At 36.5% G+C, this 26,852-nt stretch overlaps 2 protein-coding genes across 4 annotated transcripts; one reads left to right on the forward strand and one right to left on the reverse strand.

Moving 5' to 3' along the window:
- Window positions 1–1,252: 1,252 nt before the first annotated feature.
- LOC101162771 (N-acetyllactosaminide beta-1,3-N-acetylglucosaminyltransferase 2-like) lies at window positions 1,253–5,781 on the reverse strand. Its single transcript, XM_004075007.4, has one exon. It carries the CDS (start codon window positions 5,758–5,760, stop codon window positions 4,426–4,428), a length of 1,335 nt encoding a protein of 444 aa, XP_004075055.3. The 5' UTR covers window positions 5,761–5,781; the 3' UTR covers window positions 1,253–4,425.
- Window positions 5,782–6,911: 1,130 nt separating this feature from the next.
- Window positions 6,912–26,535, forward strand: smad2 (SMAD family member 2). 3 transcript variants are annotated; one of them, XM_020707804.2, is made up of 11 exons: window positions 6,912–7,081; window positions 10,154–10,638; window positions 14,868–14,957; window positions 15,924–16,117; window positions 16,376–16,510; window positions 17,671–17,745; window positions 17,910–17,960; window positions 18,205–18,417; window positions 19,580–19,717; window positions 21,004–21,148; window positions 23,467–26,535. In XM_020707804.2, exons 2-11 carry the CDS (start codon window positions 10,382–10,384, stop codon window positions 23,588–23,590), a joined length of 1,422 nt encoding a protein of 473 aa, XP_020563463.1. In that variant the 5' UTR covers window positions 6,912–7,081; window positions 10,154–10,381; the 3' UTR covers window positions 23,591–26,535. The 3 variants fall into 3 exon arrangements, with proteins under 3 accessions (XP_020563463.1, XP_020563464.1, XP_020563465.1); XM_020707805.2 differs by having other exon boundaries at window positions 17,671–17,733; XM_020707806.2 differs by lacking the exon at window positions 14,868–14,957.
- Window positions 26,536–26,852: the final 317 nt, after the last annotated feature.

Genomic DNA, 26,852 nt, shown 5'->3' on the forward strand with positions numbered 1-26,852 from the left:
AATTTTACGTTGATTATTTCTATGATGTATTGTGATTTTAATGCATTTTTCTGTTTTGTGAAGCACCTTGAATTACTTTGTGTACGAATTGTGCTATACAAATAAACTTGCCTTGCCTTGCCAATGGTTTTCCATGTCATTCATGGGCATATTTAATTTTTGTTTATGTGCATGAAAACAATTTTGCTTTTAAAAAGTCTTATAAACAAAGAAGTTTTTAAACTAATATTAAAATTATAAAAATAAATCTTAATGCAAAACCGATTCATTTGCTCAAGGTATAAGAAAAATAACTAAATTTTGAAAAACCTATGAATGTTTTTTTGCACATATTAGAAAATGTCATTGAAACTTACATTATGATTGAGGAACGTATACACTTTAAACAAACACACTTCCCACACGCAAAATCTTTGTTCATTTTTTTTATTTTTTATTTTTTTAAACATTTCCTTTTATAAATCTATCCTTTATTTTTTGTTTTTTTCATTTTAAATTTCCAAATTTAATAAAATAGAAAAATAATACAGAGATATTCATCAAGGCTTCAAAGAAATAAATCATTTAAAATTGCAACATATAGTATCAAAATGTTTTAGTACAAACAAACATAAGAAAATACACATCTTTTTTTTCTTATTTACATTTTGTTGCATTCAACCTTTCTTTATTAGCTATAAGTATCGCTTTTTTCTCTCATTTTTTTCTCATTTTATAGTTAAGCTAAAATCTTTGTTAAGCCATAGTTGTATCTTTTTTTGTGCATATTTATTGATTACCAATAATTAAAAAAAATTAAGAAAAAAAATGGACAGAACCTTGTTGCATAATTAGTTGAACATTCCTGTGGTTTTCATTTCAGGAACTGCAATAAATTGGATAATTTATAATTTTCTTTTTTTTAATTCTTTTATTTATTTAAGCTAATTTTAGGGATAATTTCCTTCAGGGACACAAAGTATTGCTTATAAACACAACAATGTTTTTTTTTTAACAAGCTTAGTTTTTTTTTTTTTTCATCAGTTCAAAAAGATATTAACTGTTAAAACAAATCCAGGCCACATAAGGACATTGTTTGTCATTTCAACACAGAGCTGCATGGATGAACTGTTATGGATTTGATTCTGTTACATCTGTTGGTTACAGAACCTCTTAATTTTGAGAAATATAATCAGACAAAGAAGAGACGTAGTTTTTATATTGAATGGATTACATTACAATCCATGTTTCTCAGTCTAAGTAAATCGCTCTGTTGCTTTTTTAGACTTATTTATTTAATCGATACAGGGACAGCGCATTATAATAAACATTACTGTCAAAATGCCAGAGTTAGCAAAAGGGCTATTTTTGATCTGCATTCCCTAGGTAGATGTTAAAATCACCCTAAAAGATCAAAATAAAATTACACATTACATTACGTACATATACTAAACCATACATTCAGTAAAATTAGCAGTTAACCATAAGTAAATTGGCGATAAAAACAAGCCAAAATCAGACAAATGTATGAACAAATACACACATACAAGACAAGATGGTAGCGGGGATCAGTGAGTGGAGATTTACTCCGTGCTGACAGCTCTGATTGTCAGTGAGCCATTTCTTTAACTGTGCTACGATCAATAACAGACTAAAGAGCTCTTCTTGTGATCTGAGCGTTGAGATTGGCAGCATGAGAAAATTTCTTCCAGATTTCAAACCTTTATTTATAGGCTACTTTTTGAACAACAAATTGTAGCACAAAGTGTCCAACACGATTTGTGAAAATATGAAATAAGATGAAAGCAAACCACCTTTAAAAAAAAAGACAATGTATAGGGACCCCCCCCCCCCCAAAGAAAAGCATCCTAGTTCTTTACAGGTGGATAAACCCTTTAACAAGAACAGACAACCTTACTGTTGAACACAGCTTTGATCAAGGATAGGCAATGAGAGATAGAATACATTAAGTAAATAAAATATAGAAATACTAATGCACAAGAAAACAATTATTGCCAAATAAAAAAAATGATAAAAATAATATAAGAATAAAACAATAACTTATTGTAATTTAGAAGATGTAATAATAAAAGAAGAATATAAAAGGTTCAAAATTAGCCGGATAAATAGCTAAACACAAGTTAAAAGCTCATTTGAAAAGGCGAGCCATAAGCCTGTTTTTAAACTACTTCTTCCTCTTCTCGTCTGGTCTGGACGGTTTGGGACGAGCTCCACTGGATCCTCAGGCCAAACACTGGACGTTATATCTCTTTTTATGCTGTTTGGCCGTTTCATAGTCATTAGGTGTTGCACTGAAAAGATGTCTCCATGCTTTGAGTTGAGTCTCGGAACAACAGAAAGACTTGCTAGTGAACCTTAAGGTCCATGGTCTCCAAAAGAAATCCAGAATGAGCAAATCAACTTTTAAAAACACAGAAACAACATGAAATGTAAAGTAATCCTTAATTCTACCAAGTAATATTCTTTAAAAATATTTATTTACCTGTAACAACATTCGTATTTCTAAGGTAAAAATACAGCTTTTTCCTATAAATTTCAATACAGATGAAACGATAAAACACAGCAGGATTGTGTCAGGAAGGGCATCTGGCAGAAAACTCTGCCAAAACACCTATGCAAATCAGAGAAAAAGGATTTGCTTTGGCAATCCCTAGCCAAAAGGTGAACATTTTATTGCTTTCATAAAAAAAAATCCTTAATCTTTAATTGTCCTATTAGTATTACAGTATTTTATAAGGTTTTGAATGTGCTCATGGAGAGTGGTAGATAGGAGTGGGTGCGCCTTAAGGGGAACGTAGATATGTCTTGCAGTTCTCTTGAGGCCTGTCCGGCCACCTTAAGGGATGTCGTGAAAAAAACGGAATGTACCATTGTTGTGCGTTTGATAAGTGTATTGTGAAGTATTTATAGGGATAACGTAAGTTGCTCACATTTGTGCTGTATGGTGTTGCTTTTGTCCAGAAGTGTCAAACTCTAGGCCTTAAGGGCCAGCCTCCTGCTGGTTTTCCAGAACTCATGTGTTATCTGCTGCTGATTACCTGAATCAGGTGTGTTTAGCAAATTAGAAGCTTCAATGGCAGATTGTTTGGAAAACATGTAGGACGCCAGCTCTCAAGGCCTGGATCTTAACACTACTTCTTAGTCATTGGTAAGATGCAAGTACTGGGTCCTCACTGATCATGGGCAAATGCCGCACTGACAGGGAGTACAGGTGATACGTCAGTGTCTAAAGGATGCCCATATGTCCATACAAACTACACTCTGATTGTCTAATGTCCTCATTTGTAACAGTCAAGCTGCACCGAAAGGTGCCCACGCTCAAGTGATCTCTATGACCTGACAACCGAGGCATGGCTGTGGAAAAAAATGTGCATGAACATTTTCCCTCTACAACCTCACAAAGCAGTCTACAACCTTGATATTTTGTACAGGTTTGCCCATTTGTGCCCACAGCCTGTATCCACCTAAGGGCAGCTGTGACTAAGGCTTTAATGAAAAAAGAAACACAATAGAAAACACGTGCTCAACTGTGAGACACCTATGAACCATAGAAAATAAAGCATTCATGAACACATTATCTTACATATTTATACTTCAAACTGCTTTTTTAGTTTCAGTCAAAGAAGCTGTGGAGTCATAAAGCTGCAGTAAGCTTTGGTTGTTTTAGTGTTTTGACTCTTTGGAATATTCTAAATAAAACTGAAAACTATAAGTCCTTCCTAACTAAATAGATTGACAGCACAAAAAATTACCGGTAGATCCTTGTAAAATGCAGAAAAAAAATGTAAAAAGTTTTTGTACTGTAGTGTTTGACTGTGGCCCTTTAAATAGTCTTATCATTTAAGAATATTATTATCATTTTGTAAGTGTTACATCTGACAAAAAAGTGGTATAAAATGTATTATTTACAATGATTAAGCACATTTTGCAAGTTTTCTCTTCGTTCACTATGTTTGACAGTCATGTCTGTTGCTTATTTGAATTCAATGCAGGAAAAAAAGGCCTTGAACTACTTTAGTACATAAAAGACACTGTAATTTTTTTAAATGTAAGTATTGATTTGTTTATTGTTGCAATCCTGCTATTTTAAAATGAAAAGAATATGTGTTTTCCTTTTGAGATTAAAGAGTTAGGTACTATGTTTTAATTAACAATGTAAAAGTGTAACTTGTGCTGGTTGCTCAAAGCAATCGGAAAAGGAATTTTATAAAATGTCGGTGCCTCTTTTCTGTTTCATAATAAATGTACTATTGAGGTAGATTCTTGTCCTCAGAGAAAAAAGATCCTCCAGAGGGTAGGTGCCCTCATCAGTGCATTGTTTGCTTACCATAAGCAGATATATATAAATATTTTTTCAAATTAGTCTGGTGGTTGCATTAATCTGGTACTAAACTCACTGAATCCAATTTGTTTGGCAAATGAGCTTCAGCACTGACCAGCCAGATTTTGAAGCTGCTTCCATAGTGTCAACATCTCTTTTGGACTGCGTCTGTGAACTAGCAGAAGAGATCTGTATGCACAGGGATTGCCCCTGTCTGTTGCTGGGAGATCAAATGTTAAAAAACCTGGGTGATGGCTCGGCAAAAGCCCAAGTCTCTGAAGGCACATGCCAAGATAAACATCATCAATTGGGAAAAGGCGCACCCTTTTAGACACTTCTTTCAGGCGTAATGCAAGTGAGCTGGAATACACCACCCCTCCTCCACCAGCATAGGGCGGGTACACGCCCTTGTAGAAATTTTCTGGTATGTAGTATTTTGCAGACGGCTCACGAATTGGCATTGCATTATAGATGACATCTCCAAGGAACAAATCCATCTCAGTGTCATTGGTCCTCCACAGTCGGTGCTCTTCTTTCTTTTTGTGCAGGTAGTCCAGCAGGGCATCTGTTCGAACAAAGACATCATCATCCCCTTTAAAAATAAAAGTTGCTGTCGGGCAGTACTGCTGAATCCATTGCCAAAGCAGCAAGTCTTTTAGGGTCAAGTTATAGAAAGCGTCTCTGAAATCCCACTGCAGAATATCACCATACTTTTGGTTCTCGAGGTCTAGGAGGTTCTTCAGGTCAGGGTGAGGACCCATACTTGAATCCTGTCTTCCAAGCAAAAAAACTGTCTGAACTAGTTCCCCTTTCCTATTTGTTTCCCCAAAAACAAGACCACTGCGTCCCCATGTTTCACGGATTGCCTGTCTGTTTTCAAAGTTTCCAACTTGGGATTTGATGGCCATGAGAAGCATGGGAGAATCCACTCCGTAGATTTCAGCACCTCTCCTACAGATACCAGGCTGATTGATGAGCATGGGGTACTCCCTGCAGTGCATTGACCTGATAAATGCCCTCATTTGTTCTGGTAAGCTGTTTAAGTCATGTTTAAGAGGGACTGAACATGCATCTGACATACAGTCAGAGCATCCATCTTCAGTTTCCATTAAAAGCTGAGCATTTGGCTTCCACATTGACCCAGTTGTGTTTTTTCTCAAAATCGGATTGTGCTGACGATCCCAAACATGCTGCAACTGGTTCCATACTGCGCCATCCTCCAAACGTAGGTTCCAGAAAGGGCTCAGTGGATGGGAGGCCAAAGATGAGGAATTAGGAGAGAAGCCTGGGGCAATATAGTGAATTATAATTTTTGGAGGAGCGTAGGACATAGTGATGAATATAGACACCATAATGTAAATCAGAAGGTGACCGGTCATCATACAAGGCAGGAGACACAGGCACAGTAGTCTACTGTTACATTTGCAGCATCTTCCCATTGCTAGCAGTATTATGTTGGATATTTATCTGAAAAAAAAACAACAACAACAAACTTTTGTTATCTCTTTGCATAATCATCCCAGGAAATAATGATGTTCTTTTCTCTGTATACAATGATAGAAGCATATGTTTCATAAAGACCAGGCAACCCCTTGGTGTTTCTGTTTCCTTGGAGATGGTCCAGTGGGGGCCATTATCAGGTCCTTTCTACACACTCATATTATTGCCATGTACACCTGCATAGCTGTTGGTAATATCAGAGCCCCTGTAGACATACTATGGAACATTTAATACAAATTAAAGTGGATTACCTATGATAACTTATCTGTAAATAATCTTTTTGTTTGTTTGTTTGTTTGTTTTTAACATTTTTGTAATATTGCGAACAACTGACTGACAAATGATTTTAACTTTCCATAATCTTTTAACAGCAAAACTATATTTATAGATATTTTTTCTATATCAGAGTCACTCATTCATACTCATCAAGCTTTTAGCAGTATAAGGCTTAAAATATACTTACAAGGTACTTGTCTTTACTAAGGACGCCGACTGCAATGGAAGGGATGAAAGCGATTCTATCCTGTGGTGTTTACTCCTTACTTTTCTTTTCTTTTACTCCAGGTGTTTGCAGGTAAGGCAGAGACAGGTCTGCGGTGCATTATTCATGTCAACATCAGCCCACCTCCGTTTCTGCTCAGAAATGCTGTCATCACAGGTGAGGCAGCCTTGCTCGCACGGAGCATGCGCGTTTTGACTGCAAGAAAAATATACCTAGGAGTGGCGCTTACTCTACGCGCAAAATAATTTTCAACTACCTTATTCGGGGCAACTTTTTGGTATACATTCACGTGCTGTGGTAACATATTTGGATAGCATAACTTAATAGTAATATAAATATATTTATTTAATTCATTATCAACAACATTTTTTTTATTATTTCATACCACATAGCGTTTACGAATGATAGTTTGAGGTCTTATGAGTTCAAACCAAATACATAAACATTGCACAAATTCCTTCGTAGCTCCTACTCAATGGTAGCTCCCAAAGAGTGACAGACATTGCCATAGACCAATGAAATGAAAATACAACCAATAGCAAAAGAGAATAGGCGGGACCTAGTGGAGTCGCTCAAGGGTTATGTTTTGTATAAAGCAATACAAGGTTGGTTGAGCTATGAATGAGGAGCCATCATCCCGGCGGCTCGAATGTGGAAAATACTGTTAAAAGTCTAACTACAGACGTTTAAAATGAGCAACCAAAGGTTTTGGACAGGTACCTAGGTCTCCGTTCATCAGCTCCGTATCTTTTTGTTGGGTAAGTGTGTTTCTAACATTGAAATCTTTTATGTTTGAGCGACAGAAGAAGCAACAGACTACTGTTTATTTGTCTGTGGCACTAAGTAGCAAGCTTGCTAACAGATTTTGTTTTTTAGTGGATATTTGGGTCGCTAATGGTGGTAAAGTCATGGGGCGTTCGGTCGTTTAAGAGCAACATTAGTATAAATGCGGTAAAAATTATGTTTTTCCTCCGTGACTTTTGAGTCTCAATACGCTGTTTGTTTTGAATCCTTCTTTTTTTAGCGTTAGCCTATTCTTCAAAACGCGAATGTGCATGCTCGTTAAAAAACAAGTCACCCCCCAAAACAGTTGTTATACTATGGCAGTGCTAATGTTTAATGCTCTAAACTATTGTTGAGTTGAAATAGCAATTCTCCTTATTTTTATTTTATTTTTATTTTTTTACATTTTTCAGTCGTGTTTCCCCACTTGTTTTACTCCTTTCCAACGATGACCTATTGGTTTAATTTGAAATGTCCAACACTCGACAGCGACTTATCACTTCTGTTTTAAACAAGAAATTATTTAGTATTTCTTGTTGCTACTTAAGTATCAACGTGAAGAGCACAGTCGTTGTCTCCCCCAGAGGTCACCTACTTTAGATAGACATCTTAACACGGCATGATTAAATATTTAGACCATTTAGAAAAGGCATCATTATTTAACAATTAAAAAAAACTGCTGCTAACCATTTTCAGGAATGGTCGTTTTTAGAAATCCATTTAAACAAAAGTGTAGGCAAGAAGTCCAAGGGTTAAGCTCCTGAACTAAATTCCAAGAAGGAGCTTGGACTTTCAGAGTAACACATGGAAGAAAGAGATACTTTCTTCATGGCAGCAGAACTACAGAAATGTACTATCAGTTTTACTGTAGCTTTGTGCAGTTTCACATTAATGAATGCTATGATATTCGTTTTTTTTTAACTAAACTAAATTTGAATTTAGTGTGTTATAACTATGACTGTGCCATGACCATTGGTTTACCTTTTTCTTTTGTGGCTTTAAGCACTCTTGCTATTCTTATATAATTTTTAAAACTGGGATGGCATTTTTTTTTTAAAGTGGGACTGCTTTTGAGCCAAGAATCTTGCATGTTTAAGAGTTCTCCAAAAAACAAAACAAAACAACACATCTATAAGAGAAACTACATGATATTCAGATTCATTTACGTGTCTCATCACATGGAAGAAAAATCTGTTGAAGTTGTTTCGCATTACATTGGGGTGTAACAATTCATTTTAACAGCAATTCGATTAATTTCATAATTTAATAATTTATGTTACGACTCGTAGTCCATATTGCCTCATTTTAACGACCTGATTTGATCCGATTCACTGACCTGAAATCGATCCTGAACAACTTTAGCTAAAAAATCAATCAGTGTGACTCAGAGATAAATACCTGGGTTCTGAACAGTGCAGGTGAAGTTTTCCAGATTCTTTGTAAAAAACAAACAAATAAACAGGAATTAATGCCAAGTCCTTGCACATTTTAGTTTGATAAAGTTCAGCCTAGTGGGGCTGCATGGTGGCGCAGTCGTTAGCGCTCTTGCCTCACAGCAAGTCCCAGCTGTGGGACCTGAACCAGAACACCAAAGGGGGACCTTTCTGTGTGGAGTTTGCATGTTCTCCCCGTGCATGTGTGGGTTTTCTCCGGGACTCCGGCTTCCTCCCACCATCCAAAAACAGGCGTCATAGGTTAATTGGTCACTGGTGTGAATGTGAGAGTGCATGGCTGTGGGATTGTGGCCCTGTGACAGACTGGCGACCTGTCCAGGGTGTCCCCAGCCTTCACCCGCAAGTAGCCGGGATAGGCTCCGGCAGCCCAGTGACCCCGAAAGACAATAAACGGATTAGAAAATGAATTAATGAAATGTTCAGCCTAATGTTGTTTTTCCACATAAAAATAATACAACCAGAACATTAGAAGTGTTTTCCAAGCATTGGACTGGAATGATGGCTCAATTATTTTTTGCTGCCATCATGTGTGTTGTCCGCTGTGATGCACCTGCTCGTTTTAAAGTTAGAGTAAAATAAACCCACTGCGACTCAATCCAAATGTTATTTTGCAGAAATGCTATAATCAAATAATTTCATTTTAATGGTCGATTCAATTAAAAACTTGCCTCAGACGAATCGATCTGATTGGAACATAGAAATATAAACTGATTAATCAAATAAGATCAAGTATAGATTCTACTTTGACCATTGGTTTTACCCTTTTTTTGTGATTTTTAAGCACATATATTTCTAAATTGCAATGACATTTTTAAAAGGGTACTGCTTCTGAACTAAGAATCCTGGATCTTAAGGAGTTTAAAAAAAAAAGTCTTAAGTCTATAAGATAAACGAAATGATATTTAGATTAATGCACACGTCCCATCAAATGGAAATTAAACTGTAAAACTCTAAAGTTGTTTCACATTACATACTTCAGGAACTGCTTTTCTTGGAAAATACATCTGAAATATTCTTGGGGATTTTACTGCATACTTTCACATTTAATGGGAAGACTGTCACATTAGAAAATGAAAAAGTGAAATATCCATTTCTGGCTTTTGAATAATAACAAGATCAATGATAAATAATTATAGTACTAACTATTGATATTATCATTCTTTTATGATTGCATTAGTCAACCAAAAAGCTAAAAACATTTTATTGATTTTTGCTTATTTGATAAAATTGCAGACTAAATGAAATTACACAACAAGAATCATTTATATCACACACCGACCTGTACTTGACATTTGCCTACATTATGTTGTCTCAAATTTTTAGACTATGTACTGTTTAGAGGCAGGGCTTTTTTTGTACATTAGATTGCTGGCGTTTTTCATTTACTAAATCTTTATTATTGTTGAAATAAGTTGTGTTCTTTAACTGCCAGGATTTTCATGGTTTTGTTACGTCAGTACTCTGATAAAAGTGACACACAGTACACATGCACATGTGCTTGACTGGTGTTCATTTTTCAAAGAAACTTTTTTTTTTTCTGCTTCTACCCTTATTTGTCTAAGTATTGACCTTACCTTCTCATTTTTTTTCCAGATTTCGTCGGATTCTCTTCTTTGTGCTTTTATATTTCTAAGATTTCAAGAAGTATTTTGGATCTTTGTAATTGTGACAAAACTCACAGAGCGCACATACGGCTCAGGGTCATCAATTGCATCAGTCTTTCTACACTTCCCCCTCTTTTTGATTTTCGGCTACTTTTTAAGCAACAAGTAAAAAAAAAAAAAAAAAAAATCCTGTCTCCTAATACATAGCCAAGAAACCATGTCCTCCATCCTTCCTTTCACTCCCCCTGTTGTGAAACGCCTCCTGGGATGGAAGAAGACTCCAGTAAGCAGCGGAGGAGCCGGAGGAGGAATTGGAGGAGTTGGGGAGCAGAATGGAGGAGGACAGGAAGAGAAATGGTGTGAGAAAGCTGTGAAAAGCCTGGTGAAGAAGCTGAAGAAGACAGGCCAGCTGGATGAGCTGGAGAAAGCAATCAGCACACAGAACAGCAACACAAAGTGTATAACAATACCAAGGTGAGAGAAGGACACATGGAGGTGTGGGCACATAAACATTTGTTTGGAAGATTATAGAAAGCAGGTACATCCCTGTTTTTATTAGATTTTGGTGTAAAAACATTTTACAGATCTTATCATATCATGAAAACTTCTTGTTCTCTATGAAACCTATGAGCACCTAATTAAATTAGGATTATTTCAGTTTTAGTATCAGTGTTTGTTTCATGTCAAAATGAGTTGAGTGAGCCCAGTCTTATAATCTATGCATGGCAACATTTTAGTAAACACATAAAATCCTAATGTAATCAGATTAGAAAGTAGCACTGGATTAGTTACTTGCTTGTAAATTATGTCTTTTTAAAGAGTTTGTGGTTTTGCTGAGAAAACCTGGCCAGAAACGCATCTTTGTCTGTTTAGTTTACACCTGAATTTAGGTGTTAGCATAAAAAAGCTAAAAGCTAATTAATGCTGTCCTTTTTTCAAGGCTTTATGTCCAATTGCTTTAAAGCCCAGTGTTTTTTATGAAGAAAAAAATGATTTACTGTGAAGCATTTTTAAAAGTAATCAGTATTACATAGAATAAACATTACATAAAGTACATGTATCATTGCAATTATAGATTACAACTATAGATTGTATTTAGAATTAAGCCTATTTGTTACAATCAAGGTTCCAATACTTTTTGTTTAAAATTCCGTCTTTATATCCATTAAGTAAGTCTACACCCAGTGTGGTCACTCACTGTAACTTAATTTCACATGAGCAGGATGTGTGGGTTTCCATTTACCATTCAAGTGCAGGGAGGTGCTAATGCAACCAAAGTGTTTATTTAACACTAAATAATGTGAAAAGGCTGCAGCGTGTCCGTCAGCACGACAAAAGCAAAAGTATGTTTGTTTTCAGCACAAGATCTTTTTCATAGGAAAGTATCGGGGCTGCACTGCTCGACTACTCATAATGCCAAAGGTTTCAAAGGCTGGTTAGTATCCATGGGGTTACTGGACTTGATTTGTCAGCAAATGCTCCTGAGCTGAAACTTGACACTAAACCCATGGGCTGCTGTCAAGAGGAAGATGTAAAAAAGACAACAATGCAGATGACCTGAAAGCAGCTTTCAGAGCAAGCTGGGCTTTAGCGGATTGCCTCCATACCATTACGTACTGTTGCAGTAATTTATGCAAAAAGAGGCCACACTAAGTTTAAAATAAATAAAAAAGCAGTTTTCAGAAGGCTGACATTTGTGCTGGAAAATAACATTGTTTTTGATTAGTTTGATAAAATGCAATAACTTTCTGAGGCACCAGATTTTAGATTTTTTACTATGCATTTGCCCACAGAATACAAGAAAAATGGGGTGAAGTATTTTGATCTATGTAAGAATTCTATAGAATGCCTTTCTGTGTAGACAGACCACAACTTATGAACTTTTCTTGTTTTATATATGTCAATTATTTATTTGAAAAAATGTAATGGCTGCATTTTTTTGGCAAATCACAGTTGAATAAGGAATTTATCTTATCTACACATGAGCTAGGCTCTGTTGACAACCAAGGGAGAGAGATGTTTTATCAGTCATCGCATTACAGAAAACGACTAATCAGCGAACAAATCTGCTAGTTGATGTCATGTGTTTCATGTACAATTATGGTTCTTTTATTTAGGAATTAAATGTGGCATAGTTCTTAAATGTTACATTGTTCTTTTGGCAAAAAACTTGCATTTGTTCATGGAACAAAACACAAAAACTAACCAAAACACACGATTTATTATAAAATAGCTGTGTGCATTTAGTAACTAATCCAAGGTATTGTTGCTAAAAGAGATCTGCATCCTTCATTCTAAAACATGCTTGGAATATAGCATATTTATGAGCTGTTTTTGTAATTTTTCGTTTAGCTTTTGTAGATCTTTAAACAAATACAGCTTTTCTTTTTTTGTAAATTAGACAAAAAATGAGAAAGCTTGAGGTTGAATTTATTTAGTTGATCATTCTAACTCTTTCTTGTTTGTTAGTATGCCTTGACATTGCTAATTCTTATGAATATTAAGGTGTGGAAACGGGCATGAAAGGGAGGGATGGTTCAGGGTCACCAAACGCTCACAGGAAGAGATGTCTCCGTTGTGCAACAGCGGTCCACTTCCCCACTGTCTTCTGTCAAAGGTTAGCAAAGCAAGAGAAATGAAACCTGACTGGAGGAAATGGATAGTCCACACATGATGCCAGCTAAACCTGACCTGAGGTTTACCGTACTTCATTTTAATGTACAGAACCCAACCCAAAATCCTGAAATATTATAGATCAGAAAAGTACAAGAACAAAAACACCCTAGAGCAAATATTTACAAATTGTAAAATAGTACCATTGTTCAAGAAGTACTCTTGTTTTTTTTTACTCACCATTACACATAGTTTAGTATTTTTTTGATAAAGTTCTTTTACTAGATTGATGGCACTTAATTAAGTTTTGGCTCTTGTTTGTGCAAATGTATTTTCTGTCTATAAGTTTGTTAATATATTCTAGAAATATTTTTAAGCCTTTTCTAAAAACTATTGCAGCACATGTGTGTTTTTCATCTGGAGCTAAATGATATACCAGTTTAACTGTGGATTTAAAGTGAACATTAAGCTCAGTTTGTTTACTTAGTTCCTGGGTAGAAATGATGTGCTATTTACATGAATGCCTGAAGGGGGCACAGAATAGCACTGTGCAGTGATGCTTATTACTCTGTCACTGCTGCATGAGAAATGTGACATTTCTTTTTCACTCTAAGGAATTTGGATTGAAAAAGATTACTTTAAAATAGCTTCTATCCTGTTTCAGCAATTTTGAATGCACAATTATTTTTGGTTTTTGGTTTGACAGGAAGTAACTGCTCACACTCCTTCTTGCATACAAGTAAATGCTTTCTTATCTTAATTCTGCTGCATAGAATATATAATGCAGCTTGTTCAGCCAGTTCATTGGTTTCCTAGATCTGTTCACAGACATATTTGTATTACAAATAAAATAAGTTGCATGCCTTTGGGCATTTATTTATTGATATTGGCATTTTTTCTTTGAAACAGGCTAATAATAGCTGCTGGAGTTATTAGGCAGTCATACTTTCAAGAGGCAGAAATCTAGTTTTTGGATGCATATCTTTCTTGCCTTTGAACACATGGAAATGAAGCTGATAAGTAAGATAAAGTACCGGTACTGCAGTTTGTGTCTAGTAGTTGTCGTCTTTGTTATGTGAAAAATGTCAAAAGGGTATCTGGAGGACTACACTGATAGCAGGTGGAGAGCTTTGTAGATAGAGGCAGGAAATGTTCCAGGAAAGACGATGCAAATGTGCAGAGATGAGTTCAGTTCAGCTTAACGTGATCTGATGCGAATCCTGTAGGGTTTAAAAAAGACAAAGTTTTGGCATTCTTTAAATGCACTTCAGGCTTACACTTTGTTGAAATTGTATTCAACCTTTGAGGTGAAAAACAGGGGGTTAAGGCTGAATGCTATCTGTCTCTGGTGATGCTGTACTCGGCAGTTGTAGCAGAACTTTAAGGATGTTGATTAGCATCAAGATAGAGCCTGTACTGACGAGCACAACAGTTTCTTTGATCCGATCCGACAACAAGTACTGAAAAAACGCAGCTGAAGTAGGAAGTGTGCTGTGTTGTGACCCACTTTTTATGGTCATGTTTTTTCTATTGTCAAACATTTTGTTTTGTCTTTTTGATTTGTCATCAACACATCATTGCTGTGTGTTTCTTTTGCCATATTCCTCCCATCCTAAAACTTAATCCAGCTGTGCATTTTACTTGCTGCTTGTTTGACATAGAGGTTGATTTAATCTCAATCTCTTAGATGTCTGGTAATTTTTTTTTATTTTTATTTTTTTTCATTAGTAAAAATTGGCTGCTCTTTGAATTTTTTTTTTTTTTTTAGCAGTTTTCAATTTACATCCTTTATTTAGACATTACTTTCAAAGAATATTGTTATTTCTAAACGTCTAAACAATTTTAAACGTGTGTCAATATTCAGATTTCAGCTCCTCATTGTTCGGTGTCACGACTTCACCACAAACTAGTCATATTTTTGCCATCCTAATTTTGAAAGCAATTTTATGTAGTCGTCATGTCCAGAAGAGACCATCTCCATACATTTGTGATTTCATCTTGCTGAGTTAAAACACCCCATGTTTGCCATCTGTTTGCTTTTATTTTGATCCTTTTTGCACTTGTCTTGTGTGTCTGTGTTGTGTCTTTAGCAATTGTTCAGAATTTTGGGGTCTAGGCTCAGGCCACTCGATAGAGCAGTGGGACTCTACAGGCTTGTATGGATACCAAGACCACAGCAGGTGAATACACTCCTGTTGACACAAATACACAATGAGGTATACAGTGTGTTACTTAAGCAGCAGAACAATTGTCTCTGGATTGAGTGGAATCAAACTGCAGCTTTTTAATTTGACTTAGAGTCTGAATGATCTATTGATTTACAAGTGTGTTAATGCTGTTACTATAATATTTAATTGTCTAATAAAGCCTATTAGGAAATGTAGTGCTGTAGCTCAGTGTATTCAGCAGGAAAGGAACATGGCCATGTGATTTGGATTACCAAACAGAGGAATGCAGCATTTATAATTCCTACCCTGTGTAGTAATTTAGTTTAATTAGATAATGTATAACAATGGCATTTTATGACAACAAAAATAGTAAAATGCTTTGAGGGATTTAAAGTCCCACTCCGATCATCTTTTGATCTCTTTTAATAGTGTTTTGAGTGGTGTTTTAATTAGGATTATGCCATTATTGTGCAATTATTGGTTTCTCCTTCATGATTGATTATCAAAACGCTTGGCAGTTCCGTCCTTTGAAAAGGAGGCTATCCATACACCACTACCTGATTGGTCAAAGTTCAGGTGGTTTAACTTTTGACGCTTGTTCAATCGCAGTGGGTTTTGTATGTAGAACCCAAAGACTGACTTAAAAACTTGTGTGGTGATTTCCGTTACATAATTTGTTGCCATCATGAAAAAAATTCCACAACATGTTAAACACCAAAAACACAATTTTAATTGGAGTGGGTCTTTAAAAAGTAACAAAACAATTTGCATAGACAAGTCTAATTTAAAACTATGTAGGATGAGCTTTATAGTAGAAGTAATATCTAGAGAGTAGTACTCCTTATTTTTATAAAATTTGATTCATGATGATGTTCTTGCAAAATTGCCCAGAATTCTTTAGTTATTTTACAGCTTGCTCTTAAATCAAAATCGTTTTTTTCTTAACTGAGCTTTACGTTGTCCTGCTTCCCATCTCAGGTCATTGGACGGGCGTCTGCAAGTCTCTCACCGCAAAGGCCTGCCTCATGTCATCTACTGCCGCCTATGGAGATGGCCTGACCTTCATAGCCACCATGAGCTGAGGGCCATTGACACATGCCAGTATGCATTCAACCTCAAAAAAGACGAAGTGTGCGTCAATCCCTATCACTATCAGAGAGTGGAGACGCCTGGTAATGACCCTTAAGACTTCTGTCTTTATTTGAAGTGGCAGTCCCTGATTGTGATTTACTGTGGTCCTTAAGATGCGCTCTGACGAGTCCAGTTTAAGCCGAGGGAAAAATTATATAATGCCATAATTTTCACAAGTGTTATTAATAAGACAGGATGATGCATGCTTGTGTGTGTGTGTGTGTGCTTCTGTTGTTGTTCTACTGTTTTGATTATCATAACAAATCAAGTTTAGTTAAATGGGATATTTTCCTCTGTAGTTCTCCCTCCAGTGTTGGTGCCACGCCACACAGAGATTCTGACAGAGCTCCCACCTCTAGATGATTTTACCAACTCCATTCCTGAAAACACCAACTTCCCTGCAGGCATTGAACCTCCTAACAACTATATACCTGGTCAGTATACAAAGCAAACATTTTTTTTTCAGAACTCTGGCTCTAAAGAATCTGCTCAGATAAGGAGCCAAACCTTTAAAGTCCAGTTTCCCTGAAAAACAGAATCATTTACTAACATGACCTGAATGACCGAGGGTCCATTTGGCCCTTTTTTTCAGTGGGAATGATTTTTTTTTTTAATGTTTATTAAAATAAGTAGTTCATAGAGATAATCTAAATAGCCATAAACCACCAACTTTGGTCAGTGAAGTTAAAAATATGAAGTTCCCTTTTGGGAAGTGACCACATTTAAATTCACATTACCGGTATATTTTTTTATGTTGATACTTGCTATTGTTACTAAATGCCAAGTATACAAAATGCTTAGTAGTGCAGATTTATTTTTCAAACGCTTTCTTCTCCAATGTTGAGAACAAAACCAAATCAGACTTTCTTTATAAAGCACTTTTCATGCACATGTGCCACAAAATACTTCAGTAAAACATTTTTCAATGTAAAAAGCAAAAGCAAAGACGTTCCCACACACAAAAATAGTAAAACACACACAATACCCATGACTTTTGCGACACCCATGCACACAACACAGTGATGCATGAAATTTGACATTGAAGTGGGGGAAATGATAGTTTGGGGATCTAGTCACATCAATGACCCCCAACCCCCCCACCCCCCCCCCCCACACACACACACACTTATGATCACAGAGGATGTTACCACAGGACCCCCACCCCTACCCCACCGATCGAAGCAAGGAGCCAAACCCAGGTGATCCCACTGCAGTGACCCTGCTGGCAGAGGGGGGCTTCAACACTGATGTGGAGGGTTCCTCTGAGGAAAACACTGAAAACGGAGATTAATAACCAGATAGACTGTGATGGATGACATAAAACACTAAAAATAAAAAAATAAAAAATTAAATAATTATAAGCATCAATGCATGAAATAATGGAAATATCAAATCATTTTATTCCTAAATTTCAGCTAAAAGCCAGATTATAAAGGTAGGTGTTTAGCTTTCCTTCAAAAACATGAAAGGGTGTTACACAGGCGTGGTCCTTAATACCCGAATAAAGCCTCATCATAAGTTTGGGCTGTAATAAATAGTAATTCCTTTATTGTGTTTATTTAGGGATTTATTGATTCTGCTCTGTGTATTGCAGACACTCCTCCGCCTGGCTACATGAGTGAAGATGGGGAGACCAGTGATCAGCAAATGAATCAAAGTATGGAATCAGGTAGATTCTTTTCTCTGCTGTAGTTTGATCTTGATCGTTCTGTAAGGACCCCCCACCCCATCCCACAACTCTATCTAGCAATGGATGGAACGAAAATAAAATCCACGGATTGAATATATAATAAAGATTGCTTTGGAAAGTTTGAATGCTTGTTTTCCTACTAGGTTCACCAGCAGAAATGTCACCAAGTACACTTTCACCTGTCACCGGCATGGGTAAGCTTCCCTTAGTTGTTGTCTTCTGGCTTTTTTTGTGTACATATTAAATACAGATTGTATTTGCATAATGGAAAAGGAAAGAAAATGTTCTTGAGGGTATTGATTCAGTTTTTCTTCTTTTTAGAAGTTGTCAGTAATGATCAAAACTTAATTTCTAAAATAAGTTTCCCATAATAAATCTTGGAAACAGTATCATTCATAAATGTAGACTCTTAAAATGTGATGCCTTGTGTTTTTTTAGATCTCCAGCCAGTCACCTACAGTGAACCTGCGTTCTGGTGCTCCATAGCTTACTATGAGCTGAACCAGCGGGTCGGGGAGAATTTCCACGCCTCCCAACCATCCTTGACCGTCGATGGCTTCACTGACCCCTCCAACTCTGAGCGCTTCTGTTTAGGACTTCTGAGCAACGTTAATAGAAATGCAACAGTTGAAATGACAAGGAGACACATAGGTAAATATGCAAAAAAACATCATAGTTCAGAGGTCAGGATGTCATCAAAAATATTAAGATTTGCTAGTTAGGGGGTTGAGTAATTGCAGTCTAAAGGCCCGTACACACCTGGACGAATATTCGCCAGCCGTTATTCGCCAGCGTTTTTCAACACGTTTTTTGTGTTCACACCCAGGCGATTTTCGCTGACGATGAGCCGAGCGAACATGCAATTTAATTCCCTGACATTAGATGGCGCTTAATGTAAACCAGAAATACCCCCTGTACACAAGGTGGCGCTGCGCAACTTTACGCTTCTTAAAGTCGCTTTTCACTCAGAAGAAGAGAGCAAGTATTTACGCGCTTGTCAGAGTCAAACAAAGAAAACATGAATATTTCAAGCACCAGTTGCTCCAACTCTGGTTCCAGCGATGAAGAAATTATTGTTCTGTTGAATGATGAAAGACGCCGGAAAAGACGTCGATTTTGGCTACATCCCATAGTTACGAGAAGAAAGAACATGGGGAGTTTTATCGACTGGTACAAGAGCTGAAAATGCATCATGAGCGTTTTCGGGGATATTTTAGAATGTCCCTCAGTGAGTGCATCTTCTTCGTCTTATTTCTTCGCGGCAGTGTAGACGCTACTTGGCGTATATCTTCTTCACCGTGACGTATGTGTGCTCAGCAAGACAGTTTTGTGTTTGAGCGCCCCCAAGTTGTGTTTTACCGTAACTTCAGAAACTCCAGACACGTGTGCAAAAGCGCCATTCTCATTGGTCGTATAGTTTTTGACCCGGCGCGTCAAACCAAAAAAAATGAACCCGAGGCGTTTTTTAAAAAATGATGCTTTTACGCGTGGCGTTTTTCACATCGGAATGCACACTCACATTGGTGCCCTTTGTTTAGTCACGAGGCGTTAAACGTCAGCGAATATCACGCGCGAAATTCGTCCCGGTGTGTACGGGCCTTAAACATGGAAGTTTCTCAGAGTAAAACGTCAATGAATGTGTCTTAAAAAGACACATTATGATGTCCAATAAGAGGTTAAAAGAAAATTAAGTACCGGTAGCTAAAAAGAATCAAGATGCTGACTGTGAAACAGATTTCCAAAGGCGGAGGGGCAGATAGAACTGTTCAGTTAGTAATTTGCTGTTTGTGCTCCTCTGTATTTTACTCTGCAGGTCGTGGCGTCCGGTTGTATTACATTGGTGGAGAGGTATTTGCAGAGTGCCTCAGTGACAGTGCCATTTTTGTACAGAGTCCCAACTGCAATCAACGATACGGCTGGCATCCTGCCACAGTCTGCAAAATACCTCCAGGTTTATATGCAAGCTCCTTTTTTTAAATATACTTGGATCAGGGCTCCAGACCTAAATTGTCACCTGATATTAAAAAAAAAAGCATAAATATTTATTTGTGATTGGTTGTGTGCTGTGTAGCAGGTAAACAGTTTAGCACAAGAAATGTCTGCATAGTTAGAAACCAGCTTTTTCGTGGGCCTTTAGAGCTATTTTGAAGGTTGTTTTTGTGGAATTCCTTTCTAAATATCTAAATTGCATAGAATGGGGAATTCAAAGGGAACTTGCGTTTTCTAAAGGAACATCCTTCGGAAGTTGGAGTCGTAATTAAAGAGGGTGCTGTAAAGTTTGGGCAGTGTTTTTTAAATATTGCTCTGAGTGGCCATTATAAGTAGGTTACCAGACCTGAAAACATTTAAATATAACACATGTATGTGACCAGTACATGAAACATTGCTGGCAAAAGTGATATCTCTACAGATCGACATGCATTCCTCTGTCCATCAGAACATTGACCTGTCTGCAAAGAAAGTGGTAGTGAGAGTGAAATCCAGTACATCTGACTGCACTAAGTGGGGAGAAGAAATTCACAGCATGTTCTTGTTATTTGTCAGCTTATGCAAATGAAACAAGACTTCACAATGACATGGTATTTCACCCACTCACTGACTCATCAGTTCCCTTTGAACGTTTCATGCCTGGTCAAAGGCTTCTGTTTGAGTTTATTTTAAGTGCATTCATGGAAATGGAAAAATAGACTAAAAAGTGTTGACAGTGCAGAAGTGATGGATAAGAAACCAGGCATGGGCTTTGATTTGCCAGCTTGTAGAATCAGCTCAAGCAGCAAAAGCATGACAAATGACAACACTTCTGCAGTTCATTGAGATCTGCTGGCTTCAGTTAAGGTGCAGCCAAGTCTTGGCTTTGAAAGCACCATTTCATCCAATTTCCATTGATTCTTTTTTCCGGTCCAGTGGATTTTAGAGAATGGCAGGTGTGAATGCTCTCTGCCTCTGAATGATAATTCCTGCTGTTGACTGAAGGACAGCAAATCGCTTATCAATAAGCACCTCTAGGCTTTCATTTACAGAAAACATGTTTCAAACTACTCATTTATCAAATTTATATTTTGTAGACATTCTGGCTTATGATCAGTTTTTTATTAGAGGGTTTTGGTTGCTGCTTGTTTTGGCAGGATGTATTAGAGACTACTATTTGATGGATTTTACTTAATGGCTGTTTTATTTGATCTATTAAAAGAAAAATGATATAATGTACCTCACACTTGGTTTATTTTTCCTCTCAAGGCTGTAACCTGAAGATTTTTAACAACCAGGAGTTTGCAGCGCTGCTGGCCCAGTCAGTCAACCAGGGCTTTGAGGCGGTGTATCAGCTAACCAGAATGTGCACAATCAGAATGAGTTTCGTCAAGGGCTGGGGAGCTGAGTACAGGTGTGTCCAACTCTCAAGTACATCCACACCTTTGACAAACCGTGATTTGTATTATGGCTGCACGATATGAGGAAAACGTGCGATATGGGACATTTTGATCAATTTTGCGATGACGATGTAAGTTTCGATACATGAACAAAAAGCAAAACAACCAAAAACATCATTTCCATTTCACTGCAACAGTTAAATAAGTCAACATAACTTAAATTATACTCGAAATGACCCTCGTCTACATAAGAGGCCAGCATCTAACATAACAGGGCTCCATCCGATTGGTCATCAACGTAAAGGGGTCCATCCGATTGGTCAAATACATCGAGGGATTTATTTGATGCGTTAAATACTTCAAGCTACCATAAGATTTTTTGGGCACATTTAAAGTAACCGTTTATTGTCATTTTCGCCGACTTTTGCGATATGAACGTTGCACTGATTGATATCGCGATAACGATAAATTTGCGATTTGTTGTGAAAGGCCTAATTTGTATTACTTGGTTTGTGCAGAAGACTACACAAAAACACCTCCTTTTACACCAAACACAACTTGGCGGAAGTCCGAAATGTCTGAAGTCGTTTTTTTAGGGGGAAAATGCTGGTCAAATTATTACGTTAATCGCGATTAATTAATTATAGACAAATTAGCGCAATTTTATTTTTTATCACGAGTTTCATTTTTAACCTATAACTATTGTCATGTCCTTAATTATGAAAAAACAAAGGTCCCACTGTTTGTTTTATTTGACTGAAAACGGCTCTTACATGGCTCTCAGTGCAGGTCTTGGTGTCTGTGTACCCCTGTGTACGTGGCACGCGCCGCGTTGCTGCTGTGACGTCATCAATGTCTTTTTAAAGCCAGTTTTTGTAATTTGATCTTTTACTTTGCTACTATGTCATAAATTTAAATGAAAATAATGATAAATTAATCACACAAAAAAATGAATCGCATGACGGCACAATAAAATGTAACTTTGTTGTTCTTTATGTGCATTTTTTTTTAAATCCTCAATAACCAGTTTTACCAACGTGACAGATAAGTCAAACTTTATTAATCCATTTACAATAATACATTTTTCTTGTTTTTAAGCTAAAGCACAGTATGTATCACTCTGTGAACAGTCATGCTCCAAAACATCACGCGGTGCGGCTCTGTAGCTTACCTAAGTTGTACTAAAGTGTTTTTACAGATTTGTAAGTGCAGCGTACCACAGAAAATCAATTTCAGGTCAGTGAGGCCAGAATTGAACATAAGACGAGCCAGATTATAGGGAGGACTATTTAAACATGTACCGATAGTTGTAGAGTTAGATTAGTTAATTCTCTGTAAGAGTTCTGGTACATCGCCTGTCCGTCCCGGGGGAGGATCTCTCCTTCATGTGGACAACCCTGAGGTTTCTACTTTTTTTTTTTGTTTTTTTGTTTGTTTTCCGGTGTAGGTACAATAACCATTCGGCCTGGAACTTCTGTTCGGGGTCCTTCGGGGTCCTGGGCCTAGGCGGAACAGTTATGGCACCTACACCGGAATCCAGTATTTTTCTTTTTTAGGAGTTTTTCCTTACAGAGAAGGACGGTCTAAGGGCAGGGATGCCCAGTTTAGTTTAGTCTGTTTAGTTTAGTTTAGCAATTACCTACTAAATTCTGTGACTTCATGTTCTTTATGATTTCATGTTCTTATACAATTACCAGTATGAAGCCCATTTAGACAACTATTGTTGTAATATTGGGCTGTATACATAATATAGAATTGAATTTAGCCAGGGATTTTGGGAGGGGATCGAGCAGACATGTTAATAGTTCTGACTTATAAATGAGGCGGGATATTTCTGTGTTCGGGTAGCTGAAAGGAGGAAAAGGTATGAGAAACAGTCGGAAGGGATGGGAGCAGAAGTGGAGATTCTGCTGGATATCTTGAATTTTCTGGTTGAAGAAGGACAGAAGACAATTTTAGGTGTCATTTGAATAGAAATGAGGACAACGATTGTCACTGGGTTGTAAGATATTATTCATTAAAGAAAAAATAATTTTGGAATTTTCCTGATTTGCATTGATCATTTCAGTAAAATAAGTCTTTTTAGTATAAAAGTTGCCATTGAAGTTACCAACAAGTGCCTCTGTTAACCACTAAGATTTTTGTTTATTATCAAATTCAGTAAATGTTAAAACTTCAATTTACTTATGTGATGCCAGAAGTTGACACTTTTTTTTTTACACTAACTTTAACACAATAATGTTGTGATATTAGTTATTCTTGGTTATTTATTGAATGCATTTAAAACCATAAGTCGTTGTCTTCAACCTTTTCCCTTTTTGCTTCTCTACAGGCGTCAGACAGTAACCAGCACCCCTTGTTGGATTGAGTTGCATCTCAACGGCCCCCTCCAGTGGTTGGATAAGGTGTTGACCCAAATGGGTTCCCCCTCAGTACGCTGCTCCAGTATGTCCTAAACAGGGTTCCCAAAACAAAGTTAGACATTTCTCAACTTCGGAGCAGTTTATTCTAAAAGTGATCACCAATCAGTCTTAAATTATGTTTTTCAAACTTCTTGTAAACACACTTGGAGCGATAACAAATGTCATACGATGGACCTGGGGAATAAAAGTGGCATCCCAAGCTGACTGTACTGGAATGGTGACAGTAATGTGGTCACTGGACCTGAATTCCTTCTCTAGCTTTGTTGGATTAGCATCCGGCTGATGTTCCACTTAATTTCAGCCCAATACCTGAAATCCAACTGCAATATTTAAACCCTAATTGATGTCATAGTGGCCCGGCCAGCGTCTGGGCTCTGGTTGAAGTAAAAAAAAAAATACAAAGTAATTTTAGAAAACCTAGTAGAAGGATAGATCCCCCTTCTGTGACACAGCATTGGTTTGGGGGATCAGGCATGCAACCTAGTACCATTAAAATGCAGTCTTAAACAAGTTCACCATGATTTATCACAACCAAATGACAGCGTCACAACTCTGACACACTACTGCCACTTTAGTCTTATGTTTAACCGCAATAAATTCCCCCCCACTGGGCATGCCTTTTTTTTAATACCCCAAATGAATAACTAAATGTCCATTCCTCGTTATTAGATATGTCCCTCCTCCTCTCCAACTCAGTACTGTTTCTTTTGTGATTATAAACTGATGAGGCTGCACTGCATGGTTTTCAACTATCAAACATGATACACGCTAAGTTTAACGCACTCCATTTTTGTCATTTGAACACAAAAACACACACGTACTCTCAGTACGCTCAGTGGAAACATTCAGCCATGGCTGAGAGAAAATTCAAATTAGTTTATTTTTTGCAGAAACTACCTAATAATAAAAATGTCAGTCATAAAATTGAGATTTTTCTCAGCAAAAAGTATAGTGTTATTGAAAAACACAAAAGTGATCAATCCTTTTTGTTCACTCCATACTGTCTTTAGAAGAAAAGCATTGTGGTGGACCTGAAGATACCCTAGACTAAAGCTAAACTCAAAGATATTCTATTATGACTACTTCTGTGTGACAGATTAGAAAAAGAAATATTCAAGATTATTCACATATATTAAAAATGCATGTTTCTTAAACGGATGCAGTTTTTTTTACAATTTATTGACATAAAAAGTCTTACCACGTGGGACTTTAATTTACAAAGTAGCTTCTATGCTCTTCTTGCACTGCCCCCAATGATGCACCCTCAAGAACGTTGCCTTTCATGGAAAAATACAAGTTATCCCCTGAGTTGAAAATCCCCTTTAAAATTCAGGATATTTTTTTCTCTTTTGCATTACAATACATTTTTGTTTCCCAAATTGTTTTTCTTGACTTGTTAATGAGTGTTTGATGAAATATTTGATTTGAATGAGATTTCTGATCGAAAAACCAGCTTGTACATTGGTATTTTAAACTATTTGAGCTTTAAGTGTTTAAAAAAGCTAGTTATACACATCTATTATTTTCTTTACACAATCTTTTAGCTACATTTTTGTATTTTTATGTATTTTTTATATATATGTATATGCTAAATGTATTTAAAATCTTAAAAGCTTTCCTTTTTTTCCTTAGACCCTGATTACAGCTTGATGTTGGCATGTAAGATGTATGTTGAATAGAATAGACCATTTTTATAATATCTACCACTCATGGGAGGTATTACTGCAAAGCTGTCCCACTTGTTGTTTTCCTTTTGTTTAAACCTTGACTTAAATTACCAAGGATATTTTTTAAAGTTACTGCCTTTTATGAAATCACATAGCTAGATAACATTTCTTTTCTGATTATTACCTATTTCTTTTGATTTTAAGATTTGTTTTGAAGTTGCATATTAAATATGTTGTAGAAAGTCAAAATGATGGGTCACTGAAGGTTTAGTTTCCAATTTAATGACTGAATTTTTGATTGTTGTTAAATGTGCACACTGTTAGCATCCTGCCATTACTGGAATTTAAGGCTTGCCTTTGAGGCTCATAAATGCTGGTTCTGCAGGGTAACTATTGTAAAGTTGTTGAACTCTGGTTCATCATAAATAATTCATCACAAAAACAGTTCTCGTCATTTAGCTAAAAACCTTCTCATAGCCTAAAATCTGTTAAGTGCTGCGTTGTACGTGTCTCTGTACAAAATCTCTCATCTGTCTTGTAGTTTCGCTGGTCTGTACATTGTTTTTTTCATTTGTTTGGAGAAATGTTTCAACTCATCTGAGTCCAGCCAATGTTTTACCAGTGCAAACAAAAATGTATTTTCTTTCAGGTTATTCTATTCCAAAACTGCAAGTTTGTTCTATGCATTGATATCTGTTTGTTTGGTCTGTACTTTAAAAAAAAAAAGAAAACCTCCTATCAGGATATATTTAGTGTCTTTGCTGATTGCTAGACTTGCAATGTGTGCATATTGCCAGAATCCAGCAGAGGCGTTTACCTCTGCCTTTGTTTTATCTTCATTTTTTTTTTAAATAAGTGCCACCTCGGATTGTACCATAAGTCCAGTCAGCTCTGCTCAGTTTTAGAAGGAAGTGGAAGAAAATGAGTTTTCATGAAGGACTGAGTCAAGGTCAGCATTCCTACTAACAGATCATACTGTACTTTTACCTTTTTTTTAATTTTTTTTTTCCCTTATTGTGATGACAATTGTGTATTCCAAAGTAAGCCTCTTTCTAGCAAACCTGTAACAAAGTGGCTTCATGGGGAGAGTGAGATTCCTACATGTCATTAGTAATGTTTTATAGTTGTACTTTTTTTTTTTTTTTACATGCTATTTGTGCTTGCTGTCAATGAAGCATATTCACTAGGGATCAATTTCTTAGAATTCCTCTGTTCTTTAAACACAGATGATCTTCATAGGCTTTTCAACTATCCAACATTTATGAATTTTTAAGGTGTACACTAATAAAGCTGTTTTAGCTCAGCTGAAAATGGTCTCTTTGGCTTTGAATTTTAATGTGATATTCAGAATATAAATTTGCTGCTGGGTTTTTTGTTCTTTCCATTTTTTTAGGGACAACTTCAGTAGTGAACTGGCGTATTTCCATAAAAAAAGCTAAATTAAAACGATGACTAACAAAACTGAATTTGACATTTTCTTTTTTTCACACCGCAAAGAGAACAAAATGTATAGGTGCAGTAAAGCAAAAATGTTTTTACTTCTAATACAACTTTAAAGCAAAAATGTTATGAAAAAGAAATTATTATGGAGTCATTCTATGGAAATGGCTCAATTTCAATCCTCCCTT

The sequence above is a fragment of the Oryzias latipes genome, chromosome 12 (assembly GCF_002234675.1).
Source record: "Oryzias latipes chromosome 12, ASM223467v1".
Lineage (NCBI taxonomy): Eukaryota > Metazoa > Chordata > Actinopteri > Beloniformes > Adrianichthyidae > Oryzias > Oryzias latipes.

Coding starts and splice junctions, on each gene's coding strand:
- LOC101162771 (XM_004075007.4), bottom strand. CDS start 5,760: ATGGGAAGATGCTGCAAATGTAACAGTAGACTACTGTGCCTGTGTCTC.
- smad2 (XM_020707804.2), top strand. CDS start 10,382: ATGTCCTCCATCCTTCCTTTCACTCCCCCTGTTGTGAAACGCCTCCTG. Junction 10,639..14,867: donor AAGTGTATAACAATACCAAG/GTGAGAGAAGGA, acceptor TTGTGTCTTTAG/CAATTGTTCAGAATTTTGGG. Junction 18,418..19,579: donor AATGACAAGGAGACACATAG/GTAAATATGCAA, acceptor TTTACTCTGCAG/GTCGTGGCGTCCGGTTGTAT.